The sequence below is a fragment of the Molothrus aeneus genome, chromosome 14 (assembly GCF_037042795.1).
Source record: "Molothrus aeneus isolate 106 chromosome 14, BPBGC_Maene_1.0, whole genome shotgun sequence".
NCBI classification, from domain to species: Eukaryota; Metazoa; Chordata; class Aves; order Passeriformes; family Icteridae; genus Molothrus; species Molothrus aeneus.
The window spans coordinates 3,862,392-3,887,664 of record NC_089659.1 but is presented as its reverse complement, the minus strand read 5'-3'; the positions used below and the strand labels follow the sequence as shown (position 1 = coordinate 3,887,664).

Sequence of the window (25,273 nt, the reverse complement as noted above, 5' to 3'; positions counted from 1 at the left end):
CCCGCTCTCCGCGGAACCACGGCGGGGCTCAGGACTACAGCTCCCAGCGACCATCGCGGCACCGCCCGGCAGCTGAAGCCCGCTCTGATTGGCTGCCGATCCGTCCCGAGCAGAGGGAGGAGCGCGTGGCCCCGCCCACCCTCCGCCCCGCATCCCCATTGCAAGAGGAAGGCGGCGCGCGCGGGCCGCGGAAGGACGCGATTGGCCGAGGGGCGGGAGGGGGCGTGTCGGGGGCGGGGCCTCCCCTCCCCTGCCCGTCGGCGGGAGGGAGCGGCTGCGGCGGGCGCGGGGCCGCCATGAGGTACCGGCGGGGCGCGGGGTGCGGCCGCGGGGCTGGGGGGAGGACAGCTGAGCCCTGGGACCGCGGCTGCGGGGCTGGAGCGGGGATGAAGGGGCTGGTGCCGCGGAGAGGGGAGCCGGGAGCGCTGGGACTGGCGCGGCGTGTCTGGGCGCGCGGCGAACAGAGAGCGGCGGAGACGAGGAGGACGTGTCGGTGGGGCGGAGGGTGGGGCTGGAGGACCCCGCTGTGGGGTGACAGGGGACATGGGGGTCCCTGTTGTAGGGTGACAGGTGAGCTAGGGGACCCCGCTATAGGGTGGCAGGTGAGGAAGGGGACCCCACTATGGGGTGCCGGCTGAACTAGGGAGCCCCACCATGGGATGGCAGGTGAGCTAGGGGACCCCGCTATGGGGTGACAGGTGAGCTATGGGACCCCGCTATGGGGTGGCAGGTGAGCTAGGGAGCCCTGCTACAGGCTGACAGGTGAGGAAGGGGACCCTGCTATGGGGTGGCAGGTGAGCTAGGGAGCCCCGCTATGGGGTGACAGGTGAGGAAGGAGGGGGACCCCGCTGTGGTGTGACAGGTAGGCAGAGGGGCTCTGCCATGGGGTGGCAGGTAAACTGAGGGTCCCTGTTGTGGGGTCACAGGTCAGCTGGGGATCTCAGCTGTGGGGTGACACTTAGGCTTGAGGGCTCTGCTGTGGGGTGGCACCGAAGGCTGAGGGGGGACTGGAAAGCCCCTGCACACCTGGACAGGTGGGCTGGGGGTCCCTACTGCAGGGTGACAGGTGAGCTGGGGGTCTCGGCCGTGGGGTGGCTCTGGGAGCCGAGCGCAGTGGGGATCATTGGGAGCTGGGTTTGGGCACAGAGGGGCCGGAGTGGCACTGCCAGGGCAGCGTGACAGCAGCCAGGGAGCAGGGTGGGGTGTGACGGCTGTTTTGGGAGGGCGAGGCTTCCTGCCCTGTCAAGCGTAGCCTCTTCTCCTCGCCGTGGATCTTGGCACGGAACAGCCCCAATATTGCTGGCATCCAGCTGGCACCGCGGCTACGTGATGCTGCCACAGTCAGCACCCTCCCTGCGCGCCGTGGCGCGGCACGGGGGGCTCGGGGGGACTGGGCCACCCCCAGGCTGTCGAGGAGGTGCCACCTCCCAGTGTGGACCCCCGTGTCCCCTCGGGGTCCGCGGGGAGCCGGCTCCAGGCACGCTCCGTGTTTTCCCGGCACGATTTCCTCCTTTGGCAGCAGTGACGGGAGCGGGGGCGGAGATGGGGGGAGCCTGGGGGAGACACAAATGTGCGACTGCAGCATCCTCACTCCCATGGCTGCATCCCTCGCGCCTCCTCACGGTTGCCTTAGCAACCTCCTATCGATGGGGTATTTATAGAGGATGGGAAGCCGGAGGGGGGGCATCGGGAATGGGTGGGCGTCTGCTAGGTCAGCCTCCAGCTTCAGGCTTCTCTCGGCTTGCGTGGGGGCAGGAGGGATGCTGCTCCCCTTGGCGTCAGTGTGTGCGCTGCTCCAGCTTTTCCTGCTCGCTGGAGCCAGGGGAGGTGGCCAGGAATTTGCATGTGGAAATAAAAATAAGCGGCTGGGACGTCTGCCCTTCTTACCGGCATTGTTTGTGCTTGGAGGTTTGTGTGCAGCTCCCTGATTGTGGCATTGGGTGCATTGACACAGATACGTGGAAGAAAGTAAAAGAGTGTAAATTAAATGAAATGGCATTAAATTTGTTGTCTGATGTGTGACGTGAGAATATCCTTCTTTCTGTGTCTTTGTTCTCCTGTCCATCAGAGGGGGAGGATGCCTGTAACAAGGAGGGTTTGTGTGGAAACTGTGGCATGTGCTCTGTGCTGTGCCTTCTTTTATCCTGGGGCTTTGGGTCTTTTTGTAAAAACTGATGACAGCAGAAGTGGGTCAGGTGGTCCCTGCTCAGAGCCTGTGGGGGAATTCAAGGATCCAGAGGCCTCTCACATCCCCCAGAAGGGCTCAGAGAAGTGGGGTTGGGCTGTGGGGCACTGGAGGCAGCAGATCCCTCCCTTCTGGTACTCTGCTGCTTTCCCTCACTCCTGCTTCCACTCCACATTGAGGTTTGCAATCTGAGCTTCCCAAAGTGTTGGGAAGAAGCTGCTTTCTCTCTCTGGACACAGCTCCAGGCTTGCATGCCCTCTTGGCACTTGGAGGTGTAGGAGCCTTGGAAAGCACAGCAAACCTGATGCTGGCAGGGACAGGTGCTGCATTTACTGGAAGGTGGCTGTTGTGAGGTGTGCTGGCGTGCAGCATCAGCCCTTCTGGGTGCCTGCCTTTCACGTGAAAGGAGAAGTGTGTATCCAGCCCTGCTGACCCTGAGAACAGCTCTGTGCTGTCCCTCACCTCACTCCAGCAGAGCAGATCCAAGTGCTTTGGGGATAACTGGATATCTGAAGTCCTGGGCCTGAGACCAGCATGTGGTTTAGTTCCTGCTGTTTCTAACCATGCCTCTCCTTCACCTGCAATAAATCCCTGCAGGAGCTGGGCAGTCCTGTCCGCTCTGACTCCTGACAGAGTTGTGGCTTTGCCACAGCAAGTGTCACAGCAATAGTCAGCCAGGGCACTCTGATCTGTGGGGCATTGAGCACAGGGAGAAGACAAAGCATGGAAAACAAGCAGGTATCCTCTGCTTCTGCAGGGCTTCATGTAACTTCTGTGGGATTTTGTTTAGTTCAGTCTTGCTTTTGAAGCACAAAAATTGCTTGTCCAGCTGGAGAGCTGTTGTCCTGGGTGTGCAGGCAGCTCTGTCACTCTTGCTGCTGCCCTTAGCTTGGCCCAACAACCAGATTGTGGGTAGGAGTTGCAGAAGTGAGAACTGGCACGTCTGTGAAGTTGCTCTAAAATAAGATGATTGCTTCACCTGTATCCATCAATCTCTTGTGGAAGGGAAGAGCACCAGGCTGCTCCCAGCAGTCTGTGACATGCAGGTCATCTCATCTGCTGGTGAGAAATGGAGCCTATCCCTCATCCAGTTTTTCCTTCATCCAGTCTGCAAGGGCCCTGCTTCTCCCTAGGAGCTGAGGGTGCCCTGAGCCCCTCCAGCCACCCCAGGCAGGTGAGGAGCAGGGAGGCAGCTGGAGTGTTTGGCTCTCTGCAGGGGCACTGCTGGGCTGGGATCTGTGGTGGGTCCACCACTCAGCACTATGCTTTCTGCATGAATCTGAACCTGGGTGATGGAGGCTTGGGCTTTGAAACTGGGTTGGAAATTTAAGCTGTCAGTGACTCTCTGTTTTCTTCCCTGCAGGTAGGCAGGAGCCCCCCTTGGCCGAGTGAGGCAGCATGGCAAGTAAGTGGTCCCAGGCAAGGCGGAGAGGTGCCGGTGGTGCTGGAGAGAAGGGGGATGTTTGACAGCCACCTCTCAACAAAGGGGTGCCTGTGCATTTTGGGGGGTGTTATCCTCTCTGGGGAGCAGCTGCCATCAGCTGTTGGCCCTGGGTGAGGTCTGAGGTCTGGCCTGACTTGTGCTTCTCTCTCCCCTCTGCAAGGTGGGAGTCGAGAGGAGGTGCTGAAGGTCTGACCTCTGCAGCATTTCTGTCTCTGTGTGCTGCTTGCTGTGCAGGACAGGCCTCCCCAGGGCTCTCTGGGCTGCCTGTCTGCTCTGACATCTCTCATCAGCAGTGCTCCTCATGCCCATGCCCACCCTGGGGGCCACACTGCCCTGTGTGCCTGGTGGCACCGGGGCTCTGCGTTCTGTGCACGCTGCCGAGCTCAGCCCCACCCCAAGCTCGCTGTGCCACACCCAGAGCACTGCTGGGCCAGCACTAAAGATGGGCTGAGCCTGGCAAGGCTGCAGAGAGGCGTGTGGCCTGTCCAGAGCTGGGCTCAAGCCTCCCTCTGGCTCTCCTGGGCAGCCTGCACGAAGGCTGCGTGCCCTGGTGTGATGGGAGCATAAGGAGGACAGCAGTGGTGAAGGGGAGATGGAGAGATCTGACTGGGATCTCAGGATTTGCTCGGAGTGCCACCAGAGCCAGCTGTGAAGGTGGAGGCAGTAGCCACGCTGGGGAGGAGGACCCCAGGGATGACAGGTATGCCTTCTTTCATGATCTGTGCTGTGCTGGTGCGGGAGGGAGCAGAGATCTGCAGGCAGTGTTTTTAAAAGGCTGCTTTAATCTTCAGTTAATGAGGAGGGTGCCCAGCTGGGTCCCTGCCTTCCTCCACTGCCGCCTTTTCTCCTTCCCAGAGCTCAGGTGCTGGCTCACCAGCATGTCCTGGTGGTGGAAGGTGTCCCCTGTGGTGGCAGTGTCCCCTTCACGGTGACCCTGATGTCCAGGGGGTGGATGTGGTGATGGGCAGGTTCTCCACCACAAGCTCCCTGCCATCCCTGGAGGCAAGGAGGCATGTGCCCTGCAGGCACAGCCATAGTCCTTCCCCAGAGAAGCAGCCCCCCGAGCAGGGCAGCTGAGACATGGGGTGGTGTCCACCAGGGGCCAGCAGCACCTCAGGAAAGCCAACAGGGCTGAGGTGAACCCAGCCCTTGCTCCTGCTTCCCCTGCCTAAAAGCTCTGATCTTTCCTGAGCACCGGTTCTCCAGCTGGTGTGGGGAGGCTTGGAGAGGCACAGGGGATCAGCACTGAGCCTGCTGGGCATTGTCAGGTCCCCTCAGCCCCCTGGTTTGGGGACAGCACCTGCCTGGCTGGCTGCTCTTCATGTCAGCTGGGGATCCAGTAGAGATGACAGGCTCGTTTCCTGAGGGCCACTGCTTTTCCTGCTCTGGTCCTGAGCCACTTTGCACTTTCAAGGGAAGGGAGCAGTGACTCAGTTTCTGCTCTCCTACCATTTCTATGTCCCTGAGGGAAATTGAATGTGGGGAAAAACACACACCTCTGTCACAGTATGCTTGCAGTTGGGACAGTGCTTTTGATACCTGCCTGCCTGTCTGTCTGTTTTTATTTCCTACCTTAGTGGCCAGCTCAGCATGGCAAAGCAGGGAAGGGGTCCAGTGACTGCTTTCTGCAGGGATGGAAAACCCTGACAGTGAGATCTGCAGCCAAGCCTGTTGCTCTAAGATATGCTGAGGAAGTTGAAATCCAAGTCTCAGGCTCAAGTGCCAAGGAGGGGAGAGTTTATACCACGGCCTGATCAAGGTGGGAGGCAAAGGAGGTGAGGCCAGACTTCTCCAGCAAAGTACAGGACATTTGCAGAGTGAATGTTGTCTTTGTAAAATTTCATCTCCTTCTGGAAAGGCTCAAGACAAGGTCAGCCTGCCAGCCTGTTCCTCTCCAGCCAGCATAGCCCTCCACAACTGTGAAAGCCAAGGCAAGCTGATCCCTGCCCTTCTGCAAGATGCCTTCTGTGCCTCTTGAAAATGCTTTTTCGGTTGTCCTTGTAAAAAAAAAAATGGTTTGCATAATAAAGTCGATTCTGAGGGAAGATCTGTGACTCACATCATTCATGCTGCTCTTCATTCACACCTCAGTGGTTCAGCCCTCTGCAAACTCTCACAGAAGCAAGGCATTAATAAATCACGAGGGGGAAATGCACCTACACAGCACAAAAGCAGCTCAGTGCCTCCAAGCCCAGGCTGGTGTAGCACAGTAGTGGTTGTTTCTTACACCATGATCTTGTCCCTGTTGATATTTCCAAATACTCCCACAAATACCTTGCTGTATTGTTTCAGCAGCAGGATACACAGAAGGTAAAGCAGAAGGAATCTTGCCTTTCTCCCTGGCAAAAGGCTCCTAAGGAAAGAAGTTGGTGGCTTTTCACTGACTGTTTTGCTTGTGAAGCCAGTATTTTGTTAGCACCAAGCTGGTCAGATGGGAGATTGTGTCCCCCTGCCTCCTCTGATACTCCTGCTGCTGTGTGAATGGGTTCACCTTGCTGATCCAGTGGAAAACAGCCTGATGGTGAAGGAGGTAAATAGGTTCCTGTGGATCACCCAGCTGAACTGATTCATCTTCCCAAGGGAAGCAGCAGGATTTTGTGGCTTGGTGGGAAGAGCTGGAAGCAGCCTAGAGCTGAGTGTGTTGAACTGCCTTGTGGAAACACTCAGTCATGAAATGCGTGTTTGGATCCTGGAAGGATCATGTTCTGTGTGAAGTTCCTGCTCTCTGAGCAAACAGCTTTGCCTCCTGTGCTGCTGCAGGTGCTGGCCTCCTGCACCCCCTGGAGGTGTCCCTCCTGCAGGATATGGAGAGAGGCTTTGATGTCTCTCCTGCAGGCAGGAAGGTGCTGTTCCTGCTCCTGGCTCCAGGAGTGCTGTGAGAAGACTTGAGGAGTCTCCCAGGTTTTGGGAGCAGAGGAAAGTTTGTGAGGCCTCTGCATCAAAACACAGTGGGGATAAGAATGTGCTGCTGTGTGAGGAGAGGCTGCTCAGGCCCCTGACTCATATCCCCCTGTGCTGTCCCTGTGTTGTGGGGATGATTGCACTTGTTGTCCTGGGCCTGGGAGAAGACAGTGGTTTCTCTGGGGTCTGAACAGAGTCCTTGATGCCACCTGAGCTTGCACGACCCTGAGCAGCTGGCAGCAGGGACACCAGCTCCCAGCAGGCTGTCGTGGTGAACTGTGGCCTCTGAGTCCCTCTCAGTGCTGGCCCCATGTCCTGGCAGAGCTCTGTGTCCCAGCCCTGTGGGGTCTTGCTCTCCTGGTGGGATCTCCCTTGCCATGCAACAAAGGGGCAGAAAGATGAAATCCATTGGGGCAGAAGGTTGGAAAGAAATATTTTTGGAGCCTTTTGTCTCTTCCTCAGTTGCTCTGTGTGGCTGCAGCTGCTGCTTGTCGTGTCTCTAGCACCTCAGCCCTGACAGGATGGGTCCTGGTGCCATGTCTCTGGGCAGACCCCAAGAGTCCTGTGGCCCTCTGGCTCTCCTACCTGCTGTCCTACCTGATTGTAGCCCTGGGTTTTTGGTGCTGGGGATGCGTGTGGTGTCAGGAAGCTGGGTTGGAAAGCTTGGCTGGGCAGAGGCCAGCGATGGGGTATGGGTACCTGTCCCTGCTCAGAATGTCTGTGCCTTGTGTGTTGCAGTGTTCTTGGGGGCCAGGAATGCCCACTCGCTCCTGAAACGCTTTCCCAGAGCCAATGGCTTCCTGGAGGAGATCCGGCAGGGCACCATCGAGCGGGAGTGCATCGAGGAGGTCTGCAGCTATGAGGAGGTCAAGGAGGTGTTTGAGAACAAGGAGAAGACGGTGCGTGTGTCCTGCATGTGTGTCCCAGGGCATGTGGGAGGGCTCACACTCAGCAGGCTGGAGACAGAGGGAAAGCACAAGGGGAACAGCCTCTCCTGTCCCTTTTGTCCTCTTCTGGCTGCAGGCAGCATGTTGTGGCCTCACTTCCCAGCATGACTTTCCCTTCCCAGGCATTGCTTTTGCCAGGACTCCCTGCCCACAGCTGCAGGTTGAGCTGGTATTCCCACGGCACGTGTGGCAAATCTCTGCTGTTGTCCATGATTCTCTAGGCTGGGCTTGGAGTGGAATAAATTTTTCCCTGCTTGCTGTGGGATATTGAGGGATGTTCCCAGGACCTTCTGTGTTGGTCCCACAGCACCTCAGGTGGAAAGGGTGGGGGACATCCAAAATGCTGCCCCTTCTGTGGGCCTGGGGAAAGCAGTGGTTATTGCTGGTGGCGGCTGGGGTCCTTCTCCCACCTGCAGCACGTGATGGTTGTTTCTCTGTTCCCGTCACAGATGGAGTTCTGGAAAGGCTACACCAGCTCTGTGTACTCTGTCAAGGACCCCGGGCACAGCACGGAGCGCTCTGACGCTATGTACGTGGTGGTGCCCCTCTTGGGAGTGGCTCTCCTCATAGTCATCGCCCTCTTCATCATCTGGAGGTGCCAGCTGCAGAAGGCCACCCGCCACCGCCCCTCCTACGCCCAGAACCGCTACCTGGCCAGCCGGACGGGCCGCAGCCTGCCCAGGGTCATGGTGTACCGGGAGCGCTCGCAGAGCCAGGGGGAGACCCAGTACCAGCGGGAAGCCAGCAGCCGCGGGGCTGGGGATGCCCGGGCCGGGGGCACCGCCCAGGCTGACGGCGCCCTGTGCCCGCCCGAGCATTCCGTCTCCGTCCTCTCCAGACTGTCCAGCGCCACACCCCCGCCCTCCTACGAGGAGGTGACGGGCCACCCGGAGAGCAGCAGCAGCGGCGAGGAGACCAGCGTCTCCTACAATGAGCCCCCGCCCAAGTACGAGGAGATCGTGGCCACGGCCCCCGCCGCGGGCAAATAGCGGGTGTGCCTCCCTGCTGCCTCTGCACACTCTCACACTCACCCAGCCACCCTCCCTTCGCCGTGCCTGGCACCCCCTTCAGGTGTTCGTCAGGCCCCCATCTCACTTGTACAATCTGGTGCCATCACACAATAGCCTTACCCTCCTAACCAAAAATGGCTGTCCCCAGGTGGGGTGAGGCAGGGCTGGCTGTGGGATGGCTCTGGAGCCGTCTCCTGCCCCTCACTCCCCACTCACGTAAGTGCTGCAGCAGCCAGAGCAGAGCAGCAGCTTGTTCCTGGCTCAATGTGGGGCTCTCCCCATGGTGCATTGGATTTCCTCACTTCCCCCTCAAACAGACATAACATTTCCCATGTTTAGAGCAGCCTTGCTGCCTCCCTGGGCTGCTGCTCAGCCTCACCCCATGTTCTGGGCCCTGATCTTCTGCTCAGGGCTCTGATTAGGTAATGGAGATGCAGGATTGGTGTGGCAAATTTTTGTCCATCCCTGCAGTTGGTGGGGCCAGCTCTGTGGGGAGATGGTGATTCCCCCATGTGGATTTGTTGCCGAGTGGGAGTGGGGAGCCCGGGCCACACTGTGGTGCCTGTAGGGATATTTGCTGTGTGGAGATCAGGGAGGAGCAGCTTGAAGGTGCTCTCTGATCTCCTGGATCTCTTTGGAAAGGGAGAAAGGGCTCATGGTGGTCTTGTACTTGAGGTAAGCGACTTCGGAGTAGCAGGGCCTTTTCCTGATGCTCTCTGCTCTCCCCTGTGGGTGCTGAGCAGCTGGAGGTGTGGCTGCTGCAGAGCTGGCCAAGGGGGTCCTCTCTGACCCCGAGCCAACTGTGGTCTCATGTCTTTTAGTGATGGGGATTCAACTCTCTCCTGGAGCGTGGCCTGTCTGGTGTCTGCCCCAGAGGTGAGAGCCTGCAGACAGGCCAAACCTCCTCTCCCTGCCCCAAACCTCTCTGCCCTGCCTGGCCCCTCTCTTTGGGGCTCTTTGTCCTCCAGAGCAGGTACGGTGGAATGAGGGACCCCACTCTCCTCCTGACCTCTCAGGTGGGCTGAGTGTCCAGGGCTGTGGCCTGGAAGTCCTGCTCACAGGGGCAGGAGCCACAAGACCATGCCTTGACAGTCAGGAGCAGGGCCAAGCCCTGCTCAGGTGGTTGTGTTGCCAGGGCAGGGCAGAGCAGGGTGCTTTGCTGTGGGATCAGTGTCCCCTTTCCCTGGGCAGCTGCCTGTAGGGTCCAGGCAACGGGGCTGTCCTTCCCCAGTCATGTCTGATGGATTAATCCAAGGGTTGTGCTCCAACCCCCCAGAAGCAGCCCAGAAGCTCCCAGCACTGCCACCACCCACTGTTCACCCAGCAGCAGCCTCTCCACCAGCACCAAAAGGCTATTGTCCATCCATCAGTGGCCTGCATCCTGCCTGGCCCCAGTGATGCCCTCCAGCTGGTGCCCTCAGCCCAGAGCTGGGGCTTGCCCAGCCTGGCTGCTCCTGGGGCAGGACATGCTGGCACCTCATCTGTCCCCTCCCCAGCCTTAGCAGGGTGGGGTTATGGGGAGAGCTGACAGCTCAGGGCCAGAGCTAGAGAACAGCAGAGGGAGACACAAGGGTGCTCTGCATCCTCTGTCTTTGATGCTCGGTCATTATCCCTGCAGTTTGTATTCTGTAAAACTTGGTATATTTCTGTGCAAAAAAAAAAAAAAAAAAAAAAAAAAAAAAAAAAAAGGTATTTATTAAAAAACCCTCACTGTCTGAGTGGCACAAGGTGGCTTTTTCCCACAAAGGGTGTTGTGGGGGACAGTGACACCAATAACCCCTGCCACGGTTGCTGGACTGTGCCCAGTGAGGATGGGAGTGTTCAGGAGTGAACCCCAAACATCCAACTGGAGCCCTGAACTTCACCTGGCCATGTGGTCCACCCTCTGAGAAACCTGAAGGGTGTCTGTCCTGTGAGCCCCGAGCTGCCGGCAGGTGAGGTGCAGAAAGGTTTTCTGAGGGTCTTTGAAGGGATTGAGGTGCACAGGTTGTCCTGTCGCCCTCTGTGCGCTCCTAAACCCCTTAGATAATCCCCTTTAAATAGCAAGACTAGGGCAGCGGGGGATTTATTTTAAGTCCTTTCAAACCCAGATTTTACGGTCAGGTCTTGGACCCTGTCCCCATTCAGAAGTGTTTAGAACTGCCGTTAATCCCGAGGGGATCATTGAGCGCTGCGGAGGGCAGAGATTAGCTCGGGCACAGGGCGGCCCGGGGCTGTGCTGGGCCGGGGGCTGCAGGGAGCGGGGCTGGGACACGGCGAAGGTCCCGGGTTTGCTTCTGCCCCTGGCGACAGCAATGCCTGTGTTCTACCACGCGGCTGAGCAGGGCTGGGGACAGCAGGGCTCCCGGGGGACGTGGCACCACAATGAGTCGCAACGTGTTAATCACCGGCTGCGGCTTTAAGCGAGGAGGGAGCGGCCTGACCGGGGGGACAGGGCTGGACACCGGGGGCCGGGCTCATTACCGGGGGCAGGGATGGACACCGGGGGCCGGGCTGGATACCGGGGGGGCCGGGCTCATTACGGGAGGCCGGGCTCATTACCGGGGGCGGGGCTTATTACCGAGAGGGTCCGGGTTGGATACCGGAACCTGGGCTCATTACTGGGGGGCCGGGCTCATTACCGGGAGGGGCCGGGTTGGATACCGGAGCCTGGGCTCATTAGTGGGGGGCCGGGCTCATTACCGGGGGCGGGGCTCATTACCGAGAGGGTCCGGGTTGGATACCGGAGCCTGGGCTCATTACCGGGGGGGCCGGGCTGCCCCTGCCGTCCCCGCCCCGGCCCGTCCCGGCTGTTTACAGGTCCGACAAGTTGCGTCGGTCTGCGACACACAGTAAGTGTCCCGTGTCCCTCCCCGGCCCGCAGTGTCCCCTTGTCCGCTCGCACGGAGCTCTGCGGGCCGCTGCAGCGACCCCGGGCCAGGGCCGGGATGTCCCCAGGGCCGGGAGGGCGAGGGACCCCCCCCCCCCCGTGCCGTGTGTCCCCTGTGCCGTGTGTCCCCGGAGCCGTGCCGGGGCAGAGGGCTCACCCCGAGCCGGGTGAGAGCCCTGCCGTGCCCGTGTCCCTCTCTGCCGGGACAGGGTGAGACCCGAGCCGGCTGATTTGTCCTGCCGTGTCCCTCTCTGCTGGGACAAGGGTGTGTCCGTGTTCACAGGGGTTTTAGGATGAGGGAAGAGATGAGGATTTGACTCCATGTTTCAGAAAGCTTGATTTATTATTTTATGATATATATTATATTGAAACTATACTAAAAGAATAGAAGAAATGATCTCATCAGAAGGCTAGCTAAGAATAGAAAAAGAAAGAATGAATAACAAAAGCTTGTGTCTCAGACAGAGAGCCCAAGCCAGCTGACTGTGCTTGGCCATTAATTAGAAACAACCCCATGAGCCAATCCCAGAGGCACCTGTTGCATTCCACAGCAGCAGATAATCAATGTTTACATTTTGTTCCTGAGGCCTCTCAGCTTCTCAGGAGGAAAAATCCTAAGGGAAGGATTTTTCATAAAAGATGTCTGGGACACAGGGGTGCCCCCGAGCCGCAGGGCAGAGCTGGGAGCAAACCCCCTGCCCCCTCCAGCTCCCCACCCCAACGGGGTGTGCTGCACCAGGCCTGCCTGGTTTGGGGTGTCCTGGGCTGGAGAGGGACAGAGAGAGGGAGGTTGTGGGGTTTCCCTCCTCAGGGCAGGTTTTCCTGGCTCGCAGGACTTAAAGCCACTCTGGTTTAGTGAGCCGGAAATTCCCTGTCGCTGCAAATCCAAGGAGAAGTGCCAAAGCAGAGGCTGAGCCTCTCCAGGCGAGTGGGGGGTGCTTGGCAAGAGCTTGAAAAAGCCCTAAAGAAAGTTAAAGGAGGAAATCCAGCCACTTAAGCATTTTGTTCTTATGAGTTTAGACAGCTGATTTTTTTTTTCCTTTCTTAATAGCTTAGTCTCAGATCCTGCTTCTCACCCCCTCCCATCCCTCTGTTCATTGGGAGCTGCAGTGGTTTCACAGGTGATTAGAAAATGAACAGCTCTGCCTTCTCCAGATTTACTGTTATTAATATAAGCTGGTTTCCCAGAGAATAGGCTGGGAATGCAGCACAGGCTCCTCTGCAGCACCACAGATGGGAAGGAGAATCCTGGTGCTCTCCATGGCTCTGTACCCTGCCCTGGGGTCTGAGGCAGGTTTCTCCTGTGGGGCTGACACATCCTGGGACCATCCCAGGAATTACTCTCCTGTTTCTGACTAGGGGGTGCCTGCAAAAATCCAGTTTCTTTGGGGTTTTGGGAGAAGAAAAAAACAGTTTCTTTGGGGTTTTGGGAGTGTGTGTGTGATGAGACCCATGGGTTGGGGCTGGCCAGGGTGGTGGGGATGGTGTGGTGCCCCCACTGTGTCCCCAGGACAGACCCAGTGCAGGACAGGGATTCTGTCTGCAAGCAGGGAATCACCACTGCTGGTTCTGGGCAAATGCCTGTGTAATTAAAAGGTTTTTAATGGCAGAGGAGGAGGTGAGTGATCACTGGAAGTGCTGGTTGTGGCAGTGCAGAGCTGGTTCTGCCACCCTCCTGTACCCAGAGCTCAAAGCCTGGCAGCTGCAGGGGACACATCCCATGGTCCTTCCCCAGGGATTTCCTAAAGGGTTGCAGGGGGTCCAAAGGGCCCTGAGGAGCAGCAGTGAGGGGTGTGATGGGCTGCCCTGACTGCTGCTGGCCCTTCTTACAGTGGAGAATTTTTTCTAGAAGCAAAAAAGGACCTTTTTGGGCACACTGAGATCAAAAGGTGCCAGCAAGGAGGGTGCAGGATGCTGTGCATGCATGTTTGGAGTGCCTGGGCAGCACTGGGATTTAGGCTGGGCTCTTCCAGCCTCAGCCCCCTTTGCTTGTTGGGGTTTTCTCCTCAGCTGCAGCTTTTTGGGAAAGAATAAAGAGTGCATATGCTGGGAGCCAGGAAGGTGAAATCTGGGGATCCTCTCCCAAAAATGTGCATTGATTGCCCTCTGCTTGTGTGGTTTGGTGAAAGTGTTGGGACATTGTGGCCCCAGAGCACTTCTCAAAACCCTGGGACTTGGCAAAAGGGAAACTGAGGCATGGGGCCACTGTGTGTACAGAGAGCTGCAATGCCCCAGGTGGTGTCCATGTCCCAATGTGGGAAGTGGATTTATAGGAAATTCTTAAAGCTCACTGTGATAACATCTAGTGTTAAAAAACCATCAAGAGAAAACAGAGAGAAAAAAGATTTACCCATCATACAAGAAAAACTTACAGTGTATTGTAGTTAAGAAATAGTTAACTTCTGATTATAATAGAATAAATTATAATATCTGTATTGTCTCACCCTTCACGTGAGACTAGAAACAGAATAAAAGGGTTTTTTTTTAATGCCTCTCAGTTGCCCCATCTCTAATTAAAAAAAAATTATAATCCAACATCCCATGTCCTGGTCCTGCTGTCAGCTGCTCCCAGGAGATCTGGGGGCTGTGTCTCTCCTTGGTGCTGTTCCCCATCTGGAAGAAAGCCAAGTTTGGGGGCTCTGCTCCATGCTGAGGAAGGGGATGTGTGGTTTTCCTTCCCCTCTGGGAGGGTGGTTCAGCATCTGGCAGCTCTGCTCAGGGCACAGTCCATCCTTGCTGGATGTGAGTTACCCAAGGAGTGCTGGGTTGGGGGGAATGGCCCTGGGGATACTGCAGTGAACGTGTGTGTGGAGAAAAACTGAGCACCAAAGCCTTTCCTGTGGTAACTGGAAGCCCATCATGAAAAAAGTGTGTTTTGCTTTTAGAAAACCTCACTTTTCCTCAAAGGTGTGTATGAACACAAAAATATGACCCCAGCCCTCCAGAAAACGTTACTTCTGGATGGAAAATAATTTTTTCCACTAGCACTGAACTGTGTGCTGAGCCCTTTCCTTGCTCTCAGTTGAGGCAGTGGGTGCTAAGCTCATCCATGGCTCCCAGGACACCTTGTCCTGCCAGCTGGGCACTGTGGGACATCCCCTTGTCCCAGGCCACTCCTGCAGGGTCTGTCTTTTGGCTTGTGTCTGTCTTTTGGCTTGTGTCTGCCTGTGTTTTAGCTGTCTTACAGCATGTTGTGTTGTCCCTGTGCAGGTAGGGCTGTCCCTGTTGTCACTTTTGGAAGTGCTGCTCCTGTTGCCACTTTGCAGCTTTCTTTGCCTCTCTGTGAACCCCCCAGGACACCTGAGGACATCTCCAAAGATGTGTGATGGAGCAGAGCTCTCCTTAGGGGTAGAAATGAGCCAAGGCACAGACTCTCATTTAAAAACATGAAAAGGGTCCTTTTTTATTATTCTTCACAGCATAGCCATCCTGAGTGACTACAGCAAACTCCTGCTGCTGGCTTCTCTGACAGACTCTGCTGGCTGTTCCTGCTGGAATATGACTGCAAATGTTTCCTTGGTATGACCAGAGGCTTTTACCTGGTTTGACTGTGACTGCAAGCTCTAATTTTATGAAACCCAGACTGACCTCACAGCAGATCTTTTGTAGCAGCAGCTCTCTTCCTTTTTTTTATTTCTTGGCATCTCTCTGGATTATTCCTTCTTCCTCAAGGTCCTCTTGCTCCAGGCTCTCCCTGACCAGCCAGCCCACCCCTTTTATCACCCTTATCTTCATTAGTCACAGCTGTGACCCATTCAGGGCAAGGCTGTTCTTTGGTAATTAGCCCAGCTGTGACTTTCCAGGGGTGCAGTCCCTTGTAATCCCTCCCTCTTCACCCCCAGATGTGGCCACTTTGGGGACTGGACCTGAACCGGGCGCGCTGTGACCTGCTCTTCACAGAGGCCATCAACCAGAGGATGCAGGTTCCCAGCAGGCTGAAGGTGGCAGAGAGCTGCAGCCCTGGGGACAGGGGGACAGTGGCAGAGGAGGCAGAGGATGTCCCTGCCTCCTTTAGGATGCACATCCCTGAGAGGATTTCTCTGGCAGGTAAAGCCCTGGGTTGTCTTTTGGGGTGGGGCACAACATCTTAGGGAGTAGAAGCCTTTTATAACCCCCCCTTTTCGTGTGCTTTGCTAAAGGAGAGGATGGGGGCAGATAATGCAGGCAGTTCCCTTCAGGAATGCAGGGCAGGATGGTGGATGGCTTGGGAAGAGGTGGGAAAAGGTCACCAGCAGAAGTCTGGAGGGGACTTAATGTTGTCATTATAGTGCAAGAGTTCTATTGTCATTACACTGCAAGGGTTCCATATTATTGGAGTTTTACACCTCCTTGATGTTTCTTGTAGGCAGCTCCTCTAGGCACTGCCTCTTCCTTGTCCTCACAGTAACCAACTGACTCCAGTTCCCCTCAGCCAACCAACCCACTCTTTTTTAACACTCTTCCTATTGGCTACAGCTGTGGCCTATTAAAATCAGGCCTGCTCCTAATCTTTAGTAATTAACCCAGCTGCAACTCTTTAGGGGGTAAGATTACTTTCTTTACTACCTTTATTTACTTATATTCTATCCCCCTACACCTTAATTCCAGTAGGTGAGGAGCAAAATGTGGAGGCATCTCCCTCCATGTCCCTTGCAGTTCTCTCTTGGCCTTTGGTAGGGTCCCTGCTTTGGGATGCAGGGTGTTTGGCCCTGTCTTTGACAAACAGCTCTGAAACCTCGCTGTCCTGAAGCAGTGGCTCTTCCTCTCTGGGCTGCCCAAAAACCCCAGGGCATGGTGTTCATCTGGCACTAAACACAGGCTTGACTCTCCACTGGGTGCATCTCTCTTCCCTCTCCTGAGGCCATTCACGTTGGCTTAATTCTTCCCTCTCTCCTTCCTGCAGAGATACCAGACACCGGTTTGAGGCCAGTGCTGCTGGCCCAGCCAAGGAAGGTGCCCTCTGTGGTGGTGCACGTGTCCCCAGAGCCCTCTGGGGACGTCCCTTTCCTGCCCCCAGCCAGCAGAGCCAGCGCCCAGCGACGCAAGCGAGCGGTACCGTGTGGGCAGGGCCGGGCTGCTGGGGTGGGGAAGGGGAGCAATCCCAAATTCGGGGTTCTCCAGATAGCTGTTATCACCCCAAGGCAGGATTCATCTTCCAGGAGGCCCTAGGAGTGAGGGGGTAGGGATGGTGTGGTCTCTTTCTGACCCAGAGCCAGTGCACACCTGTGTGCTGGGGCCTTGATCCAGCCACATCTCCTGCTGCATTTTGTGGGCGGGGGCAGGCTAAGGTAGCTGCAGTCCCACCACTGGCTGCTGCTTTTTAAGTCCTGTTTTCCTCCTTGATGAAGTATGTGACAGAGCTGGATCATTACAGCAGTGTAAAGGGTTCTGGGGTCAGAGCCAAAAGCAGATTTTAACCTTGTGTGAGAACCTTTCAAAGAGAAGTCCCAGGCATGGACAGGCAAAGACTTGATTTATTTGGCTGCTGGAGCTGCTGTTCTGCCTCCTCAAGTGCTTCACCCTCCCTGAATCTGGAGAGCTGATCCTGGGTGGGTTAGGTTCAGGGGTTTGGATCTGGCTAGAGTTCAGCTCAGCAGGCTCCTGCTGGGGACCCTCTGTCTGCTCTGGGCACATCTCCCTACCTGCAGTGGCATCACCAGGCTGGGGCTCCTGCAGAGCTCCCCCTGAGTGCTCTCCCCGTGCTGATGGGGGCTCCAGGCTGGGCTCAGCCCTGTGCTGATGTGGTTCTGTTCCATTCCCACAGGGCCACCACAGCAGCAGGGCACGGAGGGACAGGACCCCGAGTGACAGTGCCCAGCTGGCCTTGCACAGCCCAGGACAGCACCACGAGGGGTGAGCACGGGCCCAGAGCACCCAGGGTGGGTGGGGAGCAGCATCTCCTCTCACTGGGCTGTTTTGGAGCTGTTTTGGTGTTCTGGGAGGGGCTGGGGGGATCCAAATCAGAGCAATGCAGTGCCTGGCAGGTGCTGCTCATCCATGAGAGGAATGTGGTCTTTGCTGCCAGAGATGTTTGTGCTGGGCAGCTTTGAAGGCAGCTGTGTTGCTCCCCAGGCCTCTGCTCATGCGTCTCTGCAGTGGGGAATTTGTCTCTGAGCTAGTGCTGGAGCAGGGACTGCTGTCCCCCTTGAAGCCCAGAGCTGCCCTGGGTGGCAGGAGAGCAGCATGGCAGGCACACAGCTGTGCTTGGCTTTGGAGGGATCCAGTGTCCCTCTGAGCCTGAGGGCTGCTGGAGAGGGTTCTCCCAGCTGATGCCATCTGGGTGCCAGTGGCATGGCCCAGAGCTGCTGAAGGGACGAGGGGCAGTGCCTCGTGCCAGGCTGTGCCCTGCTGTGTGAGACAGGGAGTAACAGCAACGATTCTGTGTGCACCCAGGCCAGGCTCCTGTCCCCTGCCTGCTCCCAGTGCCCCACTGCCCCTCTTCACAGAGGCAGGCAGGATCTACTCCATGCAGAACATCTTCCAGACCATGTACCTGCTGGGCCAGGTGCTCCTCCAGCGTGTCCAGGACTCTCTGCGGGACCCAGCGCCGTGCAGGTGACGTGTCCTGAGCCAGCTCTGTGTCACCCTGCAAGGACTGGCCTGGGCCTTGCTGGGGCACGAGCTCTGTAAGCTCTGGGCTGCAGGATGCTCCTGCATGGCTGCCCTGGACTGCCTTGGGTGCCAGGCCTTGGTGAGCCTCACTAACCCAGCCTTGACTCTGCTGCTCAGCTTAACACCAGTCCCTGGGCACCCTGAGTGCCCTGTGCTGCTCTGGCATTGCTGGGGGGTTGCTGCTAAGCAAGGACTGATTTTTCTGTGTGCTTTTATGGCTTGTTGGAGAGGGGTGTGTGAAGGGAATGAAAACCCAGAGCAGATGGCCTGACCCAGGTGCTGTCCCTGAGACAAGACACACCTTTGGCTGTGTCTTGGTCACTCTTAATTAGCCTTTCCCTGAACTGGCTGCACTCATCCCCCAGCCAGTGCCCTGGCTAGGCTGTGGTGTCCCTCTGTGCTCCCTGGAGCAGGTGTGCAGTGGCCTCAGTCCCTGCAGATGTGCTGGAGGAACCATCTCCACCACCCTCATCTGTGCTGCTGCAGTGAATTCTCTTTGCTCAAAGACATCCTTGCAGCCTTAAGGTGTCCCCACTGCTCTAAGGCTGCTGAGCACCTGGAGGAACATCTAAATACTCCTCATTCTCCTTGAGCAAAGCCTCCAGGCAGAAAGGGAGGAGAAGCAGCATCCATCATCACATCCATCATCGGGGCCACATCCTGCCTTCCCTCCCCTGCTGCTTGCTGAGCATCCCAAGTGATGTGTCTGCTCTTCAAAACTGGAGGCTGAGGTTGTCTTCAAACATCATTTTAATTTCTTAATGGCCAAGAGATCTGGTTGGTGGCTGCAAAAGACCTTTTCCCTCCTCCCTGTGGCAGTGGAGGGCATGCAGGCCATGGTGGCCTGCAGAGCTGCTGTGATGCAGTGGGGTCACTCTGGGGCTTCTCCCCGGGCACTGATCTCCCTTTGAAAGCAGCCACCCTCAAACACCTCTTCTTAGTGCTTTACATCCCTTCAGTATGACAGCTTTGTACCCCTGTGCACCAGTAAAAAAACCAACAAGACTCTGCTGACTTGTTTGTCCTGAAATTTTAGCAAAGTCTGGTCTCAGACAGAGCTGGAATATCTGGCTGACAGTGACCTCTTGAAGGGTATGAGTCACCAGAAGGCAATTTCTAGTCTCTACTTTAAAGGGTGTCTACCTGTATCAACTGAGATTTTGAGTGAAAAGCTGCAGGATGTGTCCTTTTTTCATGGTTCTCTACTGGGGAAAATTGCATTTTCTTTCTGTTGTGACTGTCATTTTACACTGCAGCTACATTTTGTGCAGGTATTATCTCACAAATGGAGTTTCAGACAGGGATTCAGTGAATCTCCACATGCTCTTCTGGCTTGTCTTCAGTGAGATCAGCATCATGTTGCAGAGATAAACACCCTTCCCTCCCCAGGGCTCCAAGGAGTGGGGTTAGGGGCTTGGTAACCCCTAGGGGATCACTGAGTGCCTGTGTGAGTTATTGGTGTGCACAAGGGAGTTTTGGTGATAGAATAGCTGACTTCCTGTCATTTTGACTAGCCTAGGATGACAGGAATTTATATTTTTCTCACTGTGGATCTGCTTTATTTTATGGATCAGTGGTGTGGACCCTGGAGTGAGGCTGTGCCTCCAGGGGCTGCCCTGGAAATCAGTGGTCTGTGCTGCCTCTGCCAGTGCAGCAGCTCATTCCAGTGGGGGCCCCTGTGTTTCCAGGGAGGGAAGAAAGTGCTGAACATTTGGGTTGCTTGTTTATATTTCAATTTGCAGGTAAAATGTGCTACAAGAGCAAAAAGTGGTAGTTCCCTCCAGCTGATGGCAGCTTCCTCACCTGCTGATGCAGACAGGATCACCCCTCCATTTCAGCACTGTCCTGTCACACCTCCTTACCTGGCTGGCTCTAAGGATGTTTTATCCAGCCCCCAGTGAACTCCTGGCACTACAGAGGATGGATGCTTAGTAGAAATGTTCTCTCTCTGTTGCACCTCTAAAGAAATACAAACCTGTGTTTCCTGTTACCTGTCCTGGCACGTGCTGTCTGTCTGTCTGTCAGTCTGGCCCCTTTGGGTGCATGCTGGAGGGGTACCAATGTGCATGGGGGGGTTCAGGAGAGATGGGTGCATGCTGTGCAGGGGCTGTTTGCCTTCCCCTGGTGCAGCCCAGCCTGGGCACACACTCCCTGCATTGTGGTGTTGTGAGGTGAGAGATGAGAATTTGACTCCAAGTTCTCAGAAGGCTGATATATGATATGATATTATATTCATTATTATATATTTATTATACTATTCATTATATTATATTATTATATCATATATTATAATATATTATTTATTATATTCTTATACTATATAATTTATTATATCATTATATTATGTTATATTATATTATATTATATTATTTATTGTATTAGAAATTATATACTAAAACTATACTAAAGAAAGAGAAAAAGATACATCAGAAGGTTAGAAAAGAATGGTAATGAAAGCTCGTGACTGACTCCTCAGAGTCTGACACAGCTGGCTGTGATTGGTCTTAATTAAAAACAATTCACATGGAATTAATTGAAAATGCACCTGCTGGGAAATGATCTCCAGACCACATTCCCAAGCAATCAGATAATTATTGTTTTCATTCTTTTCTGAGGCCTCTCAGCTTCCCAGGAGAAGAAATCCTGGCAAAGGGATTTTTCAGAAAATATCACAGTGACACTGCATGGCTCAGCTTCCTGTGGCAGCACTGCATTTGTGGGGGTCAGCTGCACCCCACGAGCAGTTCTGGCCCCCCTGCATCTCTGCTTTCCTTCCCAGCTCCCAGGAGCCTGTCCCAGCTGCAGAGAGCACCTCGGAGGAGGCGGGGGTGACAGAGGTGGCAGCAATGAGAAGGCAGGTGAGATGGGGGAAAGGGCTGCAAATGCTTGCTGGGAAAGCCACAGGGGATGGGTGAGGAGGCTGCTGGGGCAGCTGCTCAGTCCTCGTGGGCTGCTGCTGTCAGACTGGTCCTGCCTTCAGGAGAAAGCTTACATGTGTGTTATCCATGGAGCTCCTACCCCGAGGGGCTGCAGGACCCAGCCAGACCCATCTGGTGGCACTGAGAGGGGCTCAGATGCTCTCTGATGGGGAAGAATCCTCCTGAAGCATCTGCTGCAGACCCGAGGTGCTGCTGCCTCTCCTCCCACACAAAGGGAGCTTCTGCTTTAGAGAAGGAGGACCTGAAGTGTTGGGGAAGATGAAAGAGGAAAGCCTTATAGATATGATTGCCTGGCAAAAGATTTTGAGAATATGGAAACTATGAGTGAGATTGAAATGAAAGCAAGCTTTGAGATACCTCAGCTATTGAACACCTGGAAAAAACAATGGTGTGGCTGGCTGAAGGTGATCCCCTTTTGATGGAACAACACCCTCTGCTTGCAGACAGCTCCAAGGGTCAGAGCAGACCCTGCCAGCTTGGCAGAAGGGGCCCAAAGAGGAGTTTGTAGGGTTTAAAATGTAACACAGTATGGTAATGTAATGATTCTTATAGGCTGTATGGAAATGCTATAGGATTTGTATATTGTACTAGATTGGTTAGTGAGAATTGGAATATTCAACACAGAAGAAGATTTATGGTTTTGGAATGAGAACTTCTCTCTCTTTTACTCTTTTGCTCTCTCTCATCCTCTTTACCACGCTCCTGCCTTCTTTCTCTTTCCCACTCTCTTTACCTCTCTCCCTCTTTGGGATCTGCTCTCAGCTGTGCCTGGCAGCTCCCAGCAGGGCCCTGTCCCCAGGCCCTTTGCAATAAACCCCAAATTCCAAGCCCTGGCTTCAGAGATCTCTGTCTCTGTCCATCCTGACCGTCCTACCCCTGCCACTCCTACACTGAAGGAGCAGAGCTCCACCTGTGCCTCCCTTGCTGTGCCACGGGAGGTGACAGTGCCCCTCTGGGTGCTGACAGTGCCCTCTGCTTCCCTTGCAGCTGGCCAGGATCTCGGGGAGGCTGCGTGTGCTGGAGGAGCAGTGCCACGCCTGGAGGCAGAAGGAGGCCCTGGTGTACTCTGTGATGATCTCTGCTTGCCTCATCAACACCTGGCTCTGGCTCAGAAGATGACAGCCCATGCCCAACCTCTCCTGCTCACCTGGCAGGGTGGGTGAGGGCAGGCAGAGGAGCATTTCTCGTGTACTTTGCCAGCAGTGAAACTCATTTTTCTTGCTTAGGACTGCTTTCTGCACTGTGGGCCCTCAAGAATGTGTGTCCTTCAGGCCTTGGTGACAGTGAGGGTGTGAGAAGCTGCTGTGAAGAGCTGAGGTCTCTGAAGAGCTGGTGGCTGGCACAGGAGGTGTCTGCCCTGTGCAGTTGCCCTCAGGCTGCCAGAGGAGATGCAAACCTGAGGAGCTGGGTGTTTGTGGGTGTGGAGTCCAGTTACAGTCACAGCCTGGCCATGTCCCACCTTGGGGATCTCAACCCTGACCCCATAAAAGTTCTCAGCTAACTGCTGTGGTCTAGTCCTCACCCTCTGTGGAGTGACTGAGGGTTTCTAAACTTCTGCTGGGTTTTCTTTTCTTCCTTGTGCAACTGCTGGTTGGTGGAGGTGGAGTGGAGGGGCCAGGAGCTCCCATCCCTGCAGCCACTGCAGGTTTGCAGATGTTCACATGTGAGAGCCTTGCTGACATCTGGGCTTATCCAGGGGCTTGGCTCTTTCCCAGAGAGATTTACATGGGAAACCTGCCCATGGTGACTCTCTGGATTATAAAACCTCAGAGCAAACAGCAATAGCAGCACCAAACAGGGCAGAGAAAATAGATATTTGTTAGGCTTCCATGGCAGAGGGGAGTGGAGGAGTGTCTCTCCCAGGTCCTGCTGCCAACCTGCAACTTCAGTCATGATGGAAGAACATGGTGAGGGAAATTCCTGCCCCAGATGCTCTTTAGCTGTGAAGAAGCTCAGTTTAACAGCTTTCCTGTTTGTTTCCTTCTCCAGAGTTTATTAACACTTGGTTCTGAGGTGACTTTGAGATGTTTTTGGTGGTTCATCCAGCACATCTGCTGGAGTTGTGCACGCAGGCCCTGGGGGCAGGTTTTGGCAAGGCTTAACAAGACCTCTCTGTGTCACCTGTACCTAATTATAGCTGGATCTCCATGTCATCCAGATGTCCCAATAGCTTATTTACAGACATCAGTGCTCAGGTGTTTTCTGCTTGACACCGCACCAAGCGGCCGTGACTGTGAATCTGGCAGGGACTGATGAACATCTGTCCCCAAGAAATGGCAGCTCTGAACCTGGGGCTGATTGCTGAGCTGAGGACAGGACAGTGCTGGCATTCACTGCACACCAGAGCCAGGGTGGTGTGCTGGGTGCTCTGCTGTGGCAGGGGGATGTGCAGGGTGGGTGGCTCCTGTGGCAGGAGGACCTTGCACAGCTGTTCTGTGTAAGGGGGTGTGAGTGGGGCCAGGAAATGGGGTGAATTGTCTGTTTTCTCTCCTTTGAGAGGTGTTAATGTGTTGTGGAGGAAGCTTGCGTTTGGGGTTTATTTTGGGCTGGGGAGGGATGACTTTGGGAAGGCACACCACCTTCAAAGTGTGGCTGGAAGGTGTTTGGAGGAGAGGTGGCCAAACTGGATGTGTTCTCATGGGCAGGTTGTGGGAAAATATGACTTCTATGTAAGGCATAAATGCTGGTGTAATTCTGGAAACACTGACCCCAAAATGCATATTTTAATAAACTCTTTGTGTTCCGGATATGTTTATTTTCTGTGGAGTCTGGTGCTGATGTCCCAGTCAGTGGGAACAGGTAAGGTTTATTCCCTTGGCAGCAGGACTGTCACCTGCTCATGGGTGTCTCAGCTGCCCTGGCTGAGGGGGAGTCTTGAGTAGAAAAGCTTCTGGTTAATGCTGTCCCTGTTGGAGAGTGATGCTTTTATTTCCTTTTTTTCTCTTCCTTTCCTCCTCCTCCTGGCTGCTTTGTCCCAAGGCAGCACACGTGGCAGGGCTGGCTGTCCCCAAGGGCCACTGCCACGACAACTGCACAGCAAATAAAGTGCTTTGTGCACGATGGTGCTCGAGGGAGCAGCTCTGGAGCTCCCAGGTTCCTTTTGGAGGCAGCTGCAGGCAGGGAGCAAAAAGAGAATTGGAATAGAGGCACGTTGCTGCCAGTGCTCCTGGTGGGCTGTCACCTGGAGCCTGTGATGTGGGGACAAGAGCGGGGTGACATCCTGTGCTGCTGGGTGCTCGCCCAGGAGCCCCAGCCAAGGCTGGGAAATTCTGTTTGTTCCTTTGGACTGCCTGCTGCGTGGGTGCTCAGGGAGATCAGAACAAGTGGAATTCAAGGCTTTGAAGGGGAAAGGAAAAGGTAAACCTTTGATAGCAAAGATAAAAGAGACTCCAGGTGCTGGTGCTTTCAGATCAGCCCTGCACAAGGTGCAGGACTCCGTGTGCCTGTCAGGGATGGATCTTCAGCCACTGCTAATGGTTACATCCTGAGAGAGAGGAGAAAAGCTGACCTCTTCCTGACTGCCTTGGGGATGCAGATTTTTTGCTAACTGGGCACTAGAATGACTTCCTGAGCAAAGTAAGAGGGCAGAAATTGGTGAAAGGTGCAGTTCATGATCACCTTCAAACTCAGCAGCTCTTTGCTGGGACTCCAGAGCAGCATTTTGGTCCCCTGCTCTGCCAGCAGGCGAAGAGGTAAGTGGGTGTGAGTGTGTTAAATATGTCTGCTTTTCCCAGTTTTCCATCCTAGCAGCAGCTGTGGCACACCTCTGAAGCAGGGATAGAATCAGCATTTTGCTCTTCCCCAGGGCAGGGGCTGGGAGGGGAGTGGGGGCAGAACCCTGGGCAGCAATCTGGGTGCATCCCCTGGTGTGGCAGCACCTGAGCCCAGCTGGGGCTGCTGCCTGTGCCTGTCCCTGGCTGCACTGAGACCCAGGACACAGAGCAGCTCAGCATGGCTGGGATCTCTGGGACACAGAGCAGCTCAGCATAGCTGGGATCTCCAGGACACAGAGCAGCTCAGCATGGCTGGGATGTCCAGACCCACAGAGCAGCTCAGCATGGCTGGGATCTCTGGGACACAGAGCAGCTCAGCATGGCTGGGATCTCCAGACCCACAGAGCAGCTCAGCATGGCTGGATCTCCAGTGGGCACTGTCCTGGAGTTGTCGGGATCCCTCCAGCCCTCAGGAGGTGATGGCTGGGGGGAGAGGGGAACACGTGCATAGGGAAATGGAACATCCCCGAGCAGCACATTTCCCTCCTCCCCTTCCATCCCCAGACACGGCTGCCAGCTCCTCAGAGTGTGCCTTGCTGCTCAGGGCACGGGGGCTGCTGCGGGGCGGTGACAGCCACACGGGGTGGGCACTGTCCCCCTGTCACCGTGCCCAT

The 25,273-nt window shown here is 55.5% G+C and overlaps 1 protein-coding gene and 1 pseudogene across 5 annotated transcripts; both read left to right on the top strand.

Annotated features, from left to right (window-relative positions):
* Nucleotides 1–234: 234 nt before the first annotated feature.
* PRRG3 (proline rich and Gla domain 3) lies at nucleotides 235–10,892 on the top strand. Of its 5 annotated transcripts, XM_066559312.1 has the most exons (6): nucleotides 235–301; nucleotides 3,549–3,590; nucleotides 3,790–4,329; nucleotides 5,207–5,388; nucleotides 7,269–7,429; nucleotides 7,927–10,892. In XM_066559312.1, exons 4-6 carry the CDS (start codon nucleotides 5,313–5,315, stop codon nucleotides 8,464–8,466), a joined length of 777 nt encoding a protein of 258 aa, XP_066415409.1. In that variant the 5' UTR covers nucleotides 235–301; nucleotides 3,549–3,590; nucleotides 3,790–4,329; nucleotides 5,207–5,312; the 3' UTR covers nucleotides 8,467–10,892. The 5 variants fall into 5 exon arrangements, 3 of the variants coding, with proteins under 3 accessions (XP_066415409.1, XP_066415411.1, XP_066415410.1); XR_010784521.1 differs by lacking the exons at nucleotides 7,269–7,429; nucleotides 7,927–10,892 and adding an exon at nucleotides 5,488–5,674; XM_066559313.1 differs by having other exon boundaries at nucleotides 240–301; nucleotides 3,549–4,329.
* A 522-nt stretch (nucleotides 10,893–11,414) lies between these two features.
* Nucleotides 11,415–23,652, top strand: LOC136562778 (mitochondrial fission factor homolog A-like; annotated as a pseudogene).
* The last annotated feature ends 1,621 nt before the right edge of the window (nucleotides 23,653–25,273 follow it).